The sequence below is a fragment of the Armigeres subalbatus genome, chromosome 1, assembly GCF_024139115.2.
Source record: "Armigeres subalbatus isolate Guangzhou_Male chromosome 1, GZ_Asu_2, whole genome shotgun sequence".
Lineage (NCBI taxonomy): Eukaryota > Metazoa > Arthropoda > Insecta > Diptera > Culicidae > Armigeres > Armigeres subalbatus.
In genome coordinates, this window is record NC_085139.1 from 159,643,303 (window position 1) to 159,661,222 (window position 17,920).

A 17,920-nucleotide genomic window follows, 5' to 3' on the forward strand; every position below is an offset into this window, starting at 1 on the left:
AAATCATTAGCCACCTGGATCGCTTCCGTTGAAGAAAAACTTGATCACGCAAAGCAATTATGTCCATCAGCAGCAGATGTCACTATGGTGTTACCTCTTTGGACAAGTATTATTAGGGACAAGATAACAGAGGAGGCCAGTGAAGCTCTTGAAGCGCGACACACCCCTTGCGATTGGAATATTATCAAAAAAGTACTTATCGAGTACTTTTGTGATAAACGAGATCTTTCTAGTCTTGTAACCCAGATTTGCTATTTAAAACAAGGCAACAAGAATATAACGACCTTTTATAACGAATGCCGTGAATTATTATCGGATATTGTTGCAAAGCTAGCCTTAGATCCTGACTTGAACAGAAATATTCAAACCCTTTCTCGCAGTTATGAAGACATGATCCTCAATTCATTTATTGATGGCCTCGTCGAGCCATATTCCACACTCGTTAGAACTACATGCCCTACTACTCTTCTGTTAGCTTATCAACGTGCGCTTGATCAATTTAACGCTGCTCAGCGCAAGAGAGAAAAATTTCCAAAACTTCAGTTTCTTCCGAATAACACTAACAGAGCCCCGCCTCAGCAAAGTGGAAATTTCAATAGATACCAAAATAATTTTAGGGCTCAACCAAATTACAACCCGAATTATCGCCCATACTATCAAAATAATTTCAAACCTCAAAATCAGAACCAGCATAACGGTCAATTGCAGAACGCAATTAAATTTGGGGTTCGAATCTTCCTCAAACATCAGACAGTTAGAAAAGGACCATGATCAAATCAAACGAAGTCTAATAGATTCACGAACTAGTTCAGGTGTAGCGAAAAATTTGATAATTCTACAAGACATTCTAAAAACCAATATTTTAATTGATAATGTAAATGATCACTTTAGAACCATTTTTGAAATAGTACAGCTAGCCAAATTAGGAGTTATTTCCAAAGATATTCTGACTCCTGATGGATTAAAAATTATAATACAACAATTTGAAACCCAAAAGCTTAACGTAGAAACCGTAGATCAAATGTACGAATTCCTTGAAATAAGCAGCTTCCATAATGAAACTAAGATTATTTTTGTAATTGAAATTCCCTCGCTCGAAACTCTTGCCTATAAAACTCTCTTACTAGAACCTTTGATAATTAAAGATAGGACGCTGAAGGTACCGGCAACCATAGCAATCATCAACGATTTCAATCTCTACTTCATCAACAAACCCTGCCAGGAAATAGGACGCAACCACATCTGTAGCTTGAAAACCTTCAAAACTCGACAAACGATGGCTGTTTCTCAATGCTTCTCAACGGAAAACCAGCAAACTGCTCATTTAAGGAAGTAAGCCAAGTATCGGTGGTAAAACCATTAACCCCAAATCATTTGGTCGTCAAGCAAATCAAAAACCAAGAGATCATTACTTCTTGTGGAATACATAACAGAACTCTAACTGGCACATTTTTAATAGAATACCATAACTGTACTATCTATATCGATGGGTTGGAATTCACCAACAAAGAATGGTATAAAACAGGTCAGTTATCAATCGTTCCACTGGACGGTTTGGACATCCAAATTAAAGACCTAGAGCCTGAGATGAGTTTCGAAAAAATCCACATCAACAATAGACATCATCTGGATTCTCTAAGAAAAACCATGAATTCTGTCGTACTAACGTCAATGTCTTTATCAGCGTCAGCCTGCTTGCCAATATAATCGCCATTTTATTTTATATGAGCAGAAAAATTTTCCATGAGAAGCAACGTACCAAACCAACCGGAAACGAGGACGTTTCGGACTTCAAGGAGGGGCCAGTTACGGACGTAAATGCAACCAGAGTCAAATTGCTGGAACGGCAACTGTTAGCGTCCAACTCTAAGCTAGCCACATTGGACCGGACGTAACCGGAGACCAACACCTTGCACATTCCGCACCGGTGTTATTGGAGCCGCGACCGACGCCCATGATTGATGGTTCTTGCCAGTATCAGCATAAAGTATTCCCCAGCTAGGTTCCATAATAATTAGTTAACAATAAAATTCATTCGTATTTCTTCACTCGAGCAGACAGGTCGATTGTTTAGTTTTTTCTAAAAACGTATCTCGAACGGCCAAAAACATAAGTTATATTCTCGAGTGATTATCACATATTTTATAAATGGTTTAAAAATTTCAGATATTAAAAATATTGTGAAATCAAATAATTTTTCGGAATTAGAAAAGGCGGCAATATATGCAAATTCGTTAGAGACTAGCTTTAAGTCTAGTGCCATTTTAAATAAAAGACAATTTATACCAAACTTTAATAAACCAAACAGAGATTTTAAGATTTCTGGTGGATAACAATAGACAGCAAAATAACAATTCTTCAAAAATTAATTTCAATAATAATCCTGGACCATCAGGATATAATAGTCCGATGAATTTTTCTACAAATAATGCTGGACAATTTGGAAACCGAAATAATCTCAATAATAAAATGCACATAAAACAAGAATTTAAAACAGAACCCATTAATAATATTAAGGCAAGAACTTCATCAAAATGTTATTTTTGTGGTAAAATTGGGCACATCGAAGCCAATTGTCATGAGCGTCAAAGATCACAAATAAATATGCTCGAATCAAAAAACGAGAAACATTTAGTGAAAACTGGTCCAGATCCCGAAGAGCTTCAATTAATAAAGTCTCTCAGGATTTCATAATTCCTTTCCTTAAATTAAAACACACAAATAGGCCAATTATAGAAATAAAAATTGGACCTCAAAATCAAGTTTTGACATTTTTATTGGACCCAGGAGCAGAGATAAGTGTTATAAAGAATAATTGTCTTCTAACACAAGAGATGCATAATGAAAAAATCGAAGTTTTAGGAATAACGCCTCAATCAGTGGAAACATTAGGAACAGCCGATATAACATTCGAATTTGAAAACCATAAAAGAGAATTTAAAATTAATGTAGTTGATGAGAACTTTCCTATTCCTTCTGATGGAATATTAGGAAGTGATTTCTTTAACAACTATCCTTGTACGATTGATTACAGAGATAAGTGTTTCATAATTTTTGATATTCTAGATCGCAATTCTGTCAATTTGTTACGAAAGAAAAATATAGTAAAAATACCTGCACGATCGGAAATTATTCAAAAGATTTTTGTTGAAACTAATGATGATTTAATTTGCTTATCTAAACAATTTGATAATAAACAAATTTATGTTGGTAATTGTCTTATCAGTCCAATTAATAAATATGCTTTTATACCCATTATTAATGCTACACATGAAGAAGTTGATATTGATTTGAATAATCTACATTTTGAAAAATTAAATAATTTTAATATAATGACCTTCGAACGAAAACAAAATATTAGGTTACAGGATATATTGTCTAAAGTAGATCTTGATCATTTGAATGAAATTGAAAAATCAAGTATTATTGACGTTATTGAGAAGTATAGCGATGTTTTTTATGTTGATGGTGATATATTATCAAGCACCGAAGCAACAACCCATACCATTAAAACCTCTAATGAAACACCAATATTTACAAGACAAGACAGATTACCAAGATCTGAGAAGGAAATGGGAAACGCCGAGGGAAACAAGATGCTGAAAGATAATATAATTTAAGAAAGTAATTCTCCTTGAATTTACCTTTACTAGTCGTTCCAAAGAAATCTTCAATAGATGGTCAGAAAAATGGCGTGTTGTCGTTGATTTTAGAAAGTTGAATAATGTTACAGTGAGTGACGCATATCCACTCCCTTTAATTACAGATATTTTGGAACAATTGGGAAAATCGAGATATTTTACAAACTTAGACTTAGCTAGTGGGTTTCATCAGATTAACATGGATCCACAAGATGCTGCTAAGACTGCATTTTCAAATCCGTATGGGCATTATGAATACGTTAAAATGCCATTTGGATTGAAAAATGCTCCTGCTACATTTCAAAGGTTAATGAATACTGTATTGAGCGGTCTCCAAGGAATCAAATGTTTCGTGTATATGGACGATGTTGTAGTATATGGTGATAATTTAGAAGATCACAATAGAAAATTATGCCAAGTGTTAGATTGTTTGAGAAAATTCAATCTGAAACTTCAAACAGATAAGTGTAACTTTTGAAGAAAGAAATATTATATTTGGGACACAGAATTACATCAGAGGGAATATTGCCTGATGAATCTAAAATAGTAGCAATCAAAAATTTCCCCACACCAAAAAACGCAAAAGAAGTCAAAATGTTTTTGGGAATTTTGAGTTATTATAGAAAATTTATACCCAAATTGGCTAACTTGGCAGAGCCGATAAATAAGTTGTTGAGAAAAGAACAGAAATTTATTTGGAATCAAAATTGTCAACGATCTTTCGACGAGTTGAAATCGTTGTTGACAAGCTCGCCGATTCTACAGTATCCTGATTTCAACAAGAAATTCGTAATTGCTACTGATGCCAGCAATGTGGCAATAGGAGCTGTTTTAACCAATGAAGGTTCAACCCTGCCAATCGCGTACGCTAGTAGGATTTTGAATCCAGCGGAAAGGCATTATTCTACAGTAGAAAAAGAATTACTCGCCATAGTATGGGCAGTAAAACATTTTAAACCATATGTGTATGGCTATGAATTTATTATCTATTCAGATCATAAGCCATTGGTTTATTTATTCAATATTAAAGAATCATCCGATAGATTGATGCGATGGCGCATTCAATTAGAAGAGTATGACTTCAAAGTTATGTATATTCCAGGCAAAGGAAATACAGTAGCAGACACATTAAGTCGCATTGAATTAAGTAATCTTGACACTGCAGGTCAGATTACAAATAGTATAAGCGATGAAATAAAATCGCATAAAAAGAAGATATCAAATCGGATTAATATTGTAACAAGACATCAAGCACGAGTTGCCAATAATGATCTTAATGGTAAAAAACTAAACGGAATAGCCGAGGATTATTCATGTTTTCTTTTACTTAAAGATCCGAATAAAGCAGAAAATATATGCGATAAACTTGACGAGTCAAGTAACGTGATAAACGTTTATATCGTACCGAAAATATTAAAAACAGGAGTGAAATATGATTTTGATAAAAATATATTCAATTTAAAAAATATTCAGAACTATGAATATGTTTCAGATATTGATAAACATTTCATTATCAGCAAAAATAGTTACAATGATAAAATTTGTTTGTATAAGTTTTATAAAAATATGCGTAATTTTAAAGAGAATGTCAAAGAATCAAATAATAAATCAATCAATTTTCATTTTACTTTATCTCCGCGAGATGAAATGGATTGGTTAAAACTAAAAGAAATTACCATTCACATATTTTCAGATATAAAATGCCGACTTTGTTTCGATAATAACTTGAAAATTCATATATCATCTAAAGAGGATATTGATATCATCCTGAAAGAATTTCATGAGAGTCCGTTGGGTGGTCATGAAGGAGTAGAACGCACATATAAAAGAATCTTTGAAAGATATTTTTGGAAAAATATGAGACAGGATATAATTCATTTTATAAAAAAATGTGACGAATGCCAGAAAAATAAAATCTGTTCTAAAAATAAAATACCTCTTAAAATTACAACTACATCTTCAAAACCGTTTGAAAAAATATTTTTAGACATAGTAGGACCTTTACCTACCACGAAAAATAATAACAGTTATATATTAACTATTCAAGATGATCTTACGAAATTATTCATAGCTAAAGCATTACCAGAGGCTACAGCTGAATCAACCTGCAAAGCTTTCTTTGAATGTGGAATTTGTGTCTATGGGGTACCCAAAGAATTAGTAACTGACAGAGGTACTAACTTTGTAAGTAAATTATTTCAATCACTTTGTAAATTATTACGTGTTAACCAGATACAAACTACAGCTTATCATCCTCAGAGTAATGGAGCGCTTGAGCGATGTCATAGAACCTTAAAGGAGTATTTAAGATCATACGTATGTAAAAAGTTAGATGATTGGGACGAATACATTCATCATTTTACATTTACGTATAATACTACCATTCATTCGTCTACAGGATATTCACCTCATGAATTAATGTTTGGTCGTAAAGCAGAATTACCTTCAACAATATGCTGTGCATATAAAGAAAACGCTACATATTTTGAATATTTATCTGATTTAAGAGAAAACTTGGAAATCATACAAAAATCTGCAAAAGAAAAATTGATAAATTCTAAACATATGTGGCATCTGCATCACAGATGTCATCGATTCTCGTTCGACTAAAGCAGATCGCAATTGTTGCGTCCTGCTGAGTCAAAATTCTACATGTCCCATATTTCTTCATTGCACCACTCCGGGTCAGAATTGTTCAACCCTCGTCAGTCATCGACCGTGCCATAATGGTCGATGTACTGCATAATAAATTTCCAACGAAAGGATCAATTTACCAAGTCAATGTTCTACGCCTGTTTCCAACCGGCGCTGTTCCCATGCCACATGAGCGTGCTAACGCTGCAATGTGCATTCTCTTTTAATCATGTCTCTCTCCTTGTCGTTCTATGTATTGATCACTGATTGGCTACAAAATATATAATGACTTCAAATACCTCCAGGTCACAAGAGTTTAGCTTAAGTCAAAATGGTTAAATAAAATCAATCATGGATGTAAAGTCATCGAGTGTAGTTCATTGGAAAAGAACTCCCTAAATTATAAACGTATATTACATGGCTGACTGTGGCAAAAGAGCCATTAGCAAAAGTGATAAAAAGTTGTAATTTTACAAACATTGGTTCAAAGAAACAAACACAAAGCAGTGCATTTATTTTTCCAAATGGTCATGTGACAGTGAATCCCCAGTGCGTCAAAAGTGCATAGAAAATTACAGTGTGCTCAGCACTCAAAATTAGTACGAGACAATGTACATAATGCGGGAAATCCAAAGCAAAGAACCATGAAAAATCGAGAAGCAATTGTGACAGTGCCAGTGTTAATAAATATTGGATGATCAAGCAACAGTTATTTTCGTCGCCAAACATTCCCAATGCAAAAGACAATTAAATAAATGTCACGAGAAGCAACTGAAGAAATTCGTTAGTGAAAAAAAAAAAATTAACTACTAATCAACTGCAGCAGAGACCCCTGCCTGAGGCCGGCAGCGGGGACGGAAAAAAGTGCAACCGCACTTCAACAATAGGCAGCGTTTTCAATTTCATCACAACACGGAACAGATACGAAGGTGCAACCTGAACCAAATGCCGGTAAGCGTGCTCTTTAATTTTAACAAGTGAAATTGAACGTAACACAATGGGAAAGCCCCAATCTAAAACAGCAGTGTCAGGCGATAGCAACGTGAATATAATTAATCAATTAGAGCAGCATTCAGAATTCCACGACGATCACAACCTCAAATTATGGATTATTATTGTATTTAATATCGCTCAGGTTTTATTTGCCATTTACAAGTGGAATAATAAACGCGTAAAACGTAAAGCTTTTAAAAAGGGATGTATGTCCACCAACAATCTTGATAAGATTTAAATTTTGTGATGAATAAATATTTGAAACTAGAGGACGCTATTCGGTCAAACATAACAAATATCAAAAAGAAATCTAAGTTTTCTGTTGAGAGTAGTGGAAAATATGCTAATACTTTAATATCTCTTAAAAATAAATTAAAATTACATATTTTGGAAACCAAAGAAATAAAAAACGATCCTACTTTTGTGACGCGTTACCGGGAAATTTAAAACGATATTGAACTTGCTCTACAAAGAATGAAACAGCCATCCCTGGATGAAACTAAAGGAGTAGAAATAACGGTAGAAAGTGAGGATAATAGTGGAATAGAGTCAGATCCAGACGACGAAATAGACGATATGACGTCGATTTTAGAAATTATCAAAATTGCCTCGACACTCATTCCTGAGTTCGATGGTAGTTATGAAAAACTTAACAGAGTCGTATCTGCGATTCAAGCGCTACAGGCTCTGGTTACAGACGTTAACAAAGCATCTGCGATTCAAGTCATTTTATCTAAACTATCAGGAAAGGCCCGCTCAGCTGTACCTGAAAATCCCTTGGAATTGCAAGAAATAATAGATGCTTTGAATTCGAAATGTGCTACGACTCAAACACCAGAATTACTTCTGGCTAAAATTGCAGGCGAGAAGCAATCCGGTGAACTGGCTAAGTTCACCGACCAACTTGAAAAACTAACTCTCCAATTAGAAAATGCATATATCGCAGAAAAAGTTCCAGCCGTCACTGCGGCTCGTTTAGCAACTAGAGCAGGCACAAATGCATTGGCCAATGGCCTCAAATGTAAAGAGACTCAGCTGATTGTTAAAGCTGGGAAATTTGACACTTTTGCCGAGGCGGTAGCAAAGGCAATTGAAAACGATAAAACACCACCATCAAATACGGTGCTTTATTACAGAGCCCCATCGAGCAACCATTTCAGAGGAGGATACCGAGGTCGTAACGCTCGAGGAAATATTCTTCGAGGTGGAGGCCAGTATAATGGTCAAGAAATCATGGCTACCAAAACAACTACCAAACGCGAGGTCGTGGTAGATATGCGTATCAAAACAGCCACAGTAATCGCGGTGGAAATAATTTTCGGGGTGGAAATCACCATCAGCACTCGCGTGTTTTCTATGCCCAGCCGGAAAACCAACCGAACCCCCAATCTCAGAGTGTTGGGGGTCCCCAACAAAACCAGCAAGCGCCTCAGCACAATACACAAGTGGCACTAGCCAATCTAACGAGACGTTAACATGTTTCAATATAAACACTTCATGTACAAATTTTATTAAGATTCAATTAGACGCGTCTGACCAGGTATGTACTTTACTGGTAGATACTGGAGCAGACATATCTATACTTAAATCCAATATAATTAAACCATCTGAACTAGTAAATATTAACGAAGTATGCTCAGTTACAGGTATTACTTCACAAAAATAGAAACCATTGGAACAATAACTACTAATCTAATATGCTCTAATAACATTTTCATTGAACATAAGTTTCAATTAATTGATCGAGAGTTCCCGATACCCACAGACGGAATTTTAGGTAGGGATTTCCTAACAAAATTTCGCTGTAATATAAACTATGACTCATGGTTACTTACAGCATTTATTGCGGGTAACCAAATCGAGATTCAATACATGATAATCTGAATGGATTTTTGTAATCCCACCGAGATGCGAGGTTTTGAAAATCATTGGTTCCGAAAAACCCCATGGAAACTACTTCATGGACTCTACAGAAATTCTTCCAGGTGTTCTATGCACAAAATCAATAGTAAACACAACAAAACATCTCATAAAAAATATTAACACAACCTCTGAAATAGCGACAATAAGTAAAAAGTTTGAAAGAAGCTATGAACCTCTTGAAAATTATGACATTTTACATTTAATGAAGTCAATCCACAAAACAGGCAAGTAAACTTACTTAATGAACTCGATTTAGAAGGTGTTCCAAATGAGGCTAAAACAAGCTTAACACAGTTATGTACAAAATTTTGTGATATTTTGCACTTCAACAGGATAGTCTAACATGCAATAACTTTTATAAGCAAGAAATTCTACTTAACGACAAAACACCAGTCTACACCAAAAATTACCGAATTCCGGAAGTACACCGAGAAGAAATAGATAAACAGATAGACAAATAATTGACAGAAAACACAATTCGTCCGTCAACATCTCCTTTCAATTCGCCTATCCTGCTCGTGCCCAAAAATCGAGCGATGGCATAAATAAAAATGGAGACTTGTTGTCGACTACAGACGACTTAATAAAAATATAATTGCTGACAAATTTCCGCTCCCTAGGATCGATGACATACTCGACCAATTAGGTAGAGCGAGGTATTTCACAACTCTAGACTTAATGTCTGGTTTTAACCAGATAGAACTAGATGACTCATCAAAAAAATATACAGCCTTCTCCACTTCGAAAGGTCATTTTGAATTTAATAGATTACCATTCGGTCTAAACATTTCACCAAACAGCTTCCAGAGGATGATGACCCTAGCACTGAGCGGTCTTCCTCCAGAAAGCGCCTTCCTCTACATTGATGATATTATTATTGTTGGATGCTCCATAAAACATCATTTATCCAATCTTGAAAAAGTTTTTGAAAAACTTCGAGAATTCAACCTGAAGTTGAATCCTATGAAGTGTATATTTTTCCGAAGTGACGTAACCTATCTAGGTCATCACATATCTAGTGAAGGAATCCAACCCGATAAATCTAAATTTTCAGCAATACTCAACTACCCTGAACCGAAAAATTCCGATGATGTAAGAAGATTTACTGCTTTCTGTAATTATTACAGAAGGTTTATTCCATACTTTTCAGAAATAGCAGCTCCTCTAAATTCGCTACTGCGAAAAGGAGTAAAATTTGAATGGACCGAAAAATGTAAAGAATCTTTTAACTGTTTAAAGCGAAAATTGTTATCACCTACAATTCTAAAATTCCCAAATTATAAGGAAAAATTTATTCTAAGCACAGACGCATCAAAAATTGCATGTGGTGCCGTATTAGCGCAATTACATGGTGATATCGAATTGCCAATAGCCTATGCAAGCAGAACGTTTACAAAAGGCGAAAGCAATAAATCCACTATCGAACAAGAGTTGACTGCCATACACTGGGCGATCGACTATTTCAGACCATATTTATATGGTAGACGGTTTTTGGTGAAAACAGATCACCGCCCTCTCGTCTATCTATTTTCCATGAAAAACCCCAATTCAAAATTGACCAGAATGAGACTAGACTTAGAAGAGTACAAGTTTGATGTTGAATACATATGCGGAAAAAAGAATGTTGGCGCCGACGCTTTATCCCGTATAGTGCTCGACTCTGAGGAACTGAAAAATTTAACTATACTAGGGTGGGTGTACCAATTGTCGCCATACTTAAGAACTACTATTTTTTAGAAAATAAGTAAAAGGCATGTGGGTGGTCTTTATATATCAACCGAAAGGTTTTACTTCCTGCTCCTTAGAACAGCTGTGAAAACCACAATAAAATTTGTTATAATCCTCAAAATTGATTAATCCATAATAGGAACACATGCACCAGTTGTGGCACTATTCTTAATTTCGGTTCCTTATTTGGCAAATCCCATTGTTTTCTTATGGGATTGGCCAAATAGGGACCACTAGTGCGACAACTGGTGCAAAGGACGTCAAAAACTAAGCAAAATCAATTTTTACAATTATTCTTTGCTTGTTTTGGAGAAGATCAAAGGTGTTATCGTATCATATGAATATGCTTTATCGATATGAACTTGGTTTGCGGTGATTTGATTGGCCATTTGATATATAAAGCACTAGTGCGACAACTGGTGCTATAGCCACAACTGGTACATCTAGCCTACCTATACAAACAAGAGCTATGACGAGACAACAAACAAATCCAACTAATGAGGATACACAAACTGAATTATCTGCTGACGAGACTGATCACCTCAAAGCTTATGAATCGGTTAACAATCTAGACGCATTCAACACACCTAAGATTGTTTTTGAAGTAAAAGATAACGTTATAAATTTACGAATTTTAACGAAAAACATGAAAAGAATTATCGCTCAAGAGCAATTATTCTATAACAGAGGAAAATTTAATTTACAAAAATGTCTGCAGACAATAAATACAATGGCCGCCAAAACAAACACAAAATTGCTAGCACTAAAAAACGTTGACAACATATTTTCATTGATTCCTCGACAATTATTTAAAGTAATATGCAACCAAATTTTGAAAAATGTGAAAATCCTAATTTATGAACCAGCCCGGATCATAAATGATGAGGACACTATACAGAAGATAATCGCTGAAAACCACGACACGCCTATGGGAGGTCACTGTGGTATAAATAGATTACTCAAAAGATTGAGACCAAAATATTATTGGTATAATATGAAAGAGACCATATCCACATATATCAAACAATGTTTGAAATGTAAGCAAAATAAGCATCAAATGAATACGAATGAAACTTATACACAGACTACGACACCGACCAATTGCTTCGATCTAATTTCAATAGACACTATTGGTCCTTTAACAAAATCTAAAAGTGGAAATAGATATGCACTAACAGTTCAGTGCGATTTATCAAAATACGTGATTGCAACCCCAATACCTGACAAACAAGCGACCACATTAGCGAAAGCATTAGTAGAAAATTGCATTCTAATATATGGTTGCCCAAAAGCAATTAAATCAGATTTGGGAACTGAATATAAGAACGAAATTTTCGACAACGTATGCAAATTATTATCAATTCAACAAATGTTTTCAACAGCATATCACCCAGAAACAATAGGAAGCCTCGAAAGAAACCACCGTTATCTCAACGAATACCTCGGAAACTTTACTAGCGATGAGAAAGACGATTGGGATTCTTGGCTTAACTACTACACATTTTGCTACAACACTTTACCGCATACCGATCATTCCTACACACCTTTTGAACTAGTTTTTGGAAGATTAGCAAATATTCCTAGCCAATTTTTGAACGCCACAAAAGTAGATCCAGTATATAATCACGAATCATATATGTATGAATTGAGATATAAAATGAAACTAGCGTCCAGTAAGGCAAAAACACTGTTAGAAAAAGCAAAAGGTACAAGAATTCAGAATCAGCAAACAATTTCAAAACCCATATGTATAACAATAGGAGACCATGTTTGGTTGAAGCAGCAGAATAGACGAAAATTGGATCCAGTATATTCTGGACCATTCGAGATTATTGATATAAACCACCCTAATGTGAAAATAAGAAATATTGTAAACCAAGCAGAACAAACAGTTCATAAAAATAGAATTATTAAAAATTAAATGCATATAATGATAAACTTAGAAATGCATATTATCAATATAATATAGGTTTAAAAAGTTCCAAATAAAAAAAAAATAGTTAAAATTTTGTAACGAATGATTTCAATATATAAAACCATTCTTCTCTAGCGGGAAGGGTAAACTTAGATGAATAAACTATTAATAAATAAATAAATTAACAAATAAATTGTGTTCTTCAACATTTCGTAATTCACAGCTCTTTAAATTGTGAGAGGTACTTGAAGTCAATAATAAAAATGACATCATGCAATTCAATCATTTTTCCTATAGGAGGATGGTGTGGCATCTGCATCACAGATGTCATCGATTCTCGTTCGACTAAAGCAGATCGCAATTGTTGCGTCCTGCTGAGTAAAAATTCTACATGTCCCATATTTCTTCATTGCACCACTCCGGGTCAGAATTGTTCAACCCTCGTCAGTCATCGACCGTGCCATAATGGTCGATGTACTGCATAATAAATTTCCAACGAAAGGATCAATTTACCAAGTCAATGTTCTACGCCTGTTTCCAACCGGCGCTGTTCCCATGCCACATGAGCGTGCTAACGCTGCAATGTGCATTCTCTTTTAATCATGTCTCTCTCCTTGTCGTTCTATGTATTGATCACTGATTGGCTACAAAATATATAATGACTTCAAATACCTCCAGGTCACAAGAGTTTAGCTTAAGTCAAAATGGATAAATAAAATCAATCATGGATGTAAAGTCATCGAGTGTAGTTCATTGGAAAAGAACTCCCTAAATTATAAACGTATATTACACATATTAGAAAAGACAAATACGATACAAAAACAAAGGAATGGATACCTTTATGGGGAGACAAAGTCCTTTTAGAAAACATTTCCACAGGAGTAGGTAGAAAACTTCAAGGATTATATAATGGTCCGCATGAAGTGATAGCCATAAACTCTCCTCAAACTTGTACCATTTTATTGAAGGGTAGTAATAGGAAAATTGTAGTTCATAACGATCGTTTAAAACGATACAATGAATGATTCTTGTAATTTAATTTTGTTAAGATAACATTTTGAAAACGTTATCTGACAGTTTTTCTTCCAACATATTTATCTTTTCAGGCATTATTCGATGGACAAAGGAGATTGGGATGATTTTTTTAAGTTTTTAAACGAAATTAGCGAGGGAAAAGGTAAAGGCGCTTTTGAAAAAATAGACGGAAATAAGGATCCTAAATCTTGGGAAGAAGTTCTCCAACGAGTTGAAGAATTCCCAGGTGACGAACCCATAACGTGGCAACCTTTAGAAGGAAAATTTAAAGTAAAAAAAGAAGAGAAAAAAGAAAACAAATAAATTTAAGTTTAAATTGTAATATTTCGATAACAATGAGTACTTTTGAAAAAGAAAATTTCAATCGGGAACTCCGACAACATACACATATCATGCTAGATATTGCACGTGGAACCTTACTTTGTTTTCAAGGTTCAGAGGAGAAGAAGCAAAAACTGCTTAGCATTTATGAGAAGGTTGACAGCATGTGTGCTGATCAAACTCATAGAATTAAATCTGAAAATTTAATTAGGTGCATAAATTGTCTTAAGAGGCTTATAAAAGAAGCCGAAGCAAATATTGAATAAATATTTTAAATAAACGCTTTGAGTTTAACTAATATGAAAGAAAATGCATTAAAAATAAAATAAAATAAGATATTGTTTTCATTTGTCTTTACAGATAATGAACATCGCAATATGCTGCGCAGTCTTGATTTGGGGATTTCATCCCATTGAGAGTTCAAGACCGGTAGAAAACACTCCATTATACACACATGGAATATTGTATGAAAAATTAAAAAATGTAAAATTTCAGTTAGGTGAATGGATGTTCCATTCTTCACAAAACCTCGATATTTTAACAAAAGAAATTCGCGTGGTTGAAATTCTTTCTAATTATATTAACGAGTCATGTTCCAAGTTGGATACAGATTTTGGGATTGATTGTTTACAAATATTGGCAGAAATAAACTATGAAGTAAAAAATCTAGACGATATAAAAGAGATAATCGATGCTCAATGTAAAACAGTTACTTCCTCCCGTACCAAACGGCAGATTAATTTTATTGGTCATATATTTAAAGAAATCGCTGGAGTAATGGACAGCGACGACTCCAAAAGAGTAGATAATGACCTGATAAAAATTAAAAATAACGAACAACAATTGATGGGTCAATTACATAAACAAACAATCGCAATCGATTCAATGTTTGAACTTACCAATCAAACAATTTATAATGTACAAGACAAACTCTTGAATTTCTCACTAGCTATTGATTCCATCAACAAACAAAAAAGTGAAGAAGGTGCAAAATATTTGGCTAGAAATCATTTGAACACACTAATTGGTGAACTGAATTTGATTTTGACACATGTGATCAGAAGAAAAGATTTGATTACACAACTGATGCAAACAGGAGACATAAATTTAACTCCAGAACTTGTGACTCCAACTCTTTTCCTGAGTGAATTGGAAAAAGCCAGTAAACAATTACCAAGTGGTTACAGATTCCCTGTGCAACCGAATCTTAAAAATATAATGATGTTTTATAAATTGAGTAAAACTACGTCAATACTTAATGATTGTGAAATAAATGTAAACATAATTACTCCAATTGTAAGTAATATTCTTTTTGAAGCTCATAAAGGCACAACAGTACCAATTATAAAAGACAATAAAATTCTAATCGTTCCATTAGAGAATGATGTAATTTTAAAATCTCATAACAATAGTGTGTCTACAACAATGAAATATTCAGAATATGATTCATGCATGTCTGTGCAAGATTTTAAATTATGCCAAACAACTCATAAATTTCATAACGGTAATATAACTGGTGACTGTTTATCAGAAATGTTTTTAAATAAAACCTCAAATTCATGCATATATCAACCTCTTACTTTAAATCATCAGCTATGGTTGCAAACCGCTGATAAAAACATGTGGGTTTATGCAGTCCCGAACTCAACAACCATAAATATATTGCAAAATGGAAAATTGTCCCATACAGAACTTTCAGGAGTTGGAAAATTACGAATAACAGAGCCATGCTTAATTTATTTCAATACAATATATCTCCATTATTATACAAAGGGATCAACAGACTTTGAATTTGAAATTCAAAAGATAGATTTTCCTCATATCCAACAAGAAACTTCAATAATAAAAGAGAAAATTCCGAACACTATCAAACATAATGTTATACCTATCATTAATGAAAAATCTTTATTTGATGAAATTAACAATCTAAAAGCTATGAATTCTGGAAAAATTCAATTAATGGATATTGAATTAGAAAAACATTCAATTTCATTCTGGAAAATATTCCTCGTACTTATATCAATTTCAATTATATCTTGGTTGATTATTAAGTTATATAAATTTCTGAAAACTAAATTTGCAAAAGGAAACAACAATATGACATCACGTCGCCAAAGGTCTCCACCACATCCATCGGCTCCTTTTCAACAATCAGAACCTTTACGGATTATCTATTCAACAAATAATGAAGAAGAAAATGAAGGTGTTTTGTTCTTAAATAATAAAAGATTACCTATAGCCAAGAAACAAATGTTAGGGCAAATTTCATTTTAAAACATAAACTATATACAAGACAAACATTTTTTTTTTAATGATTTAAATATTAATTAAGAATAAAATAATAAGTTGGTAACAGTATCAAAAGGACAAGAAAAAGTTTCCATTATCCCAAAAATATAATAAAAACTTTTTTTTTTAGTGGGATAGTAATGTGGCCAATGATATTACGTATGCATTAACATAAGGTTCGTGCACCATTGGTAATAAACATAAACCTATGCTAATGGAAAGCTAGTCTAGGCGTAGATAAACTCATGCGGAAACACAAAACATGTATGTCAACATATTCAATAAACAAATATGTAAATTAACATAAGGCGCGTGCATAATAAAAGAGCCAACGATAACAAATGTAAATCTAGGCTAGTCGTAATATCAGACAAACCCATCAGGAAACACAAAAGATGTATTTCAACATAATTGATACCGATGCGCGTCGATGCACTTTCAAATTCCATCTTTTATTATGATACAAAGAAACGCATCACAATAAATGTGAATGCGCCGAATAGGAATTCAGGTTAATTTGTCCAAAGGGCAGCCGCTCGTTTTATAGATATCCATCTGCGTATGGAAAACACGTTTGATAGTAGAGAAAGGTATAGATCTAAGCATATATAAATAAAGCGGAGTGTTAACTCCAGAGACAGATCCAAAAAGTATCTTTTAGTCAACGGCCACGCCACAACAGATCCAAAATTCATCTTTCAATCAACGCGACGGCCACGCCACGTAATAGGAAACTACTTTGATTGGTCTGAGCGCGATGCAAGGGTTTAGATTGAGTTCCAACCAGTCCACCACCATAACAAACTCGCAAGCTTATCCTTCACAAGCGAGCGAGTTGAAATTTGGACTTAGAGAGGAGCCCAAAATTGTATATAGTGACCTTCCAGAGAGGAGATTCTTAAATCTCGAAGATCGACTCATGTCAGTATATTTCGATTAAAAGTTAAGTCAAGTATACTTTAAACCGCGGACTATAGTGCAAGTGACAGTTTGTTCAGAATTGCGGACTTAAGAAAGGCTGCAAGTGCTTGCTTAGCACAAATTCAGAATCAGAAGAAGAGCCCACGTGCAGTGATAAAGTAATAAAGGTATCCAAAAGACCAAGGTAAGGTCTCAACGAAGGTTGGTAAGTAACAACCCCTTATTTACGCCATATTGGCAACTGACTGTCACAAAAATCACAGGGATTCTCTGAGGAGAATAGCACGTTTCCGCGAGGAAGTGCAAAGTGCCCTTAGAGGCAATTAGCTAGCAAGGGAATTCCGGAAAGCTACAGTCCTGTTGGATGTAGAGGAGCCCTTGTAGGCAATAGTATGATTAATAAATCACAAGGATTCTTTGAGGAGAATAGCACCTTTCCGCAAGGAAGTGCAAAGTGCCTTTAGAGGAAATTAGCTAGCAAGGGAATTCCGAAAAGCTACAGTCCTGTTGGATGTAGAGG

The 17,920-nt window shown here is 34.4% G+C and overlaps 1 protein-coding gene across 1 annotated transcript in view; it reads left to right on the forward strand.

Moving 5' to 3' along the window:
* Window positions 1–16,798, forward strand: part of LOC134207910 (uncharacterized) — a 71,651-nt gene extending 54,853 nt beyond the window's left edge. Inside the window, exon 3 of the mRNA XM_062683969.1 lies at window positions 14,551–16,798. Coding sequence (XP_062539953.1) covers window positions 14,551–16,464 — 1,914 coding nt within the window. The 3' untranslated portion in view covers window positions 16,465–16,798. The remainder of the gene's footprint in view (window positions 1–14,550) is intronic.
* Window positions 16,799–17,920: the final 1,122 nt, after the last annotated feature.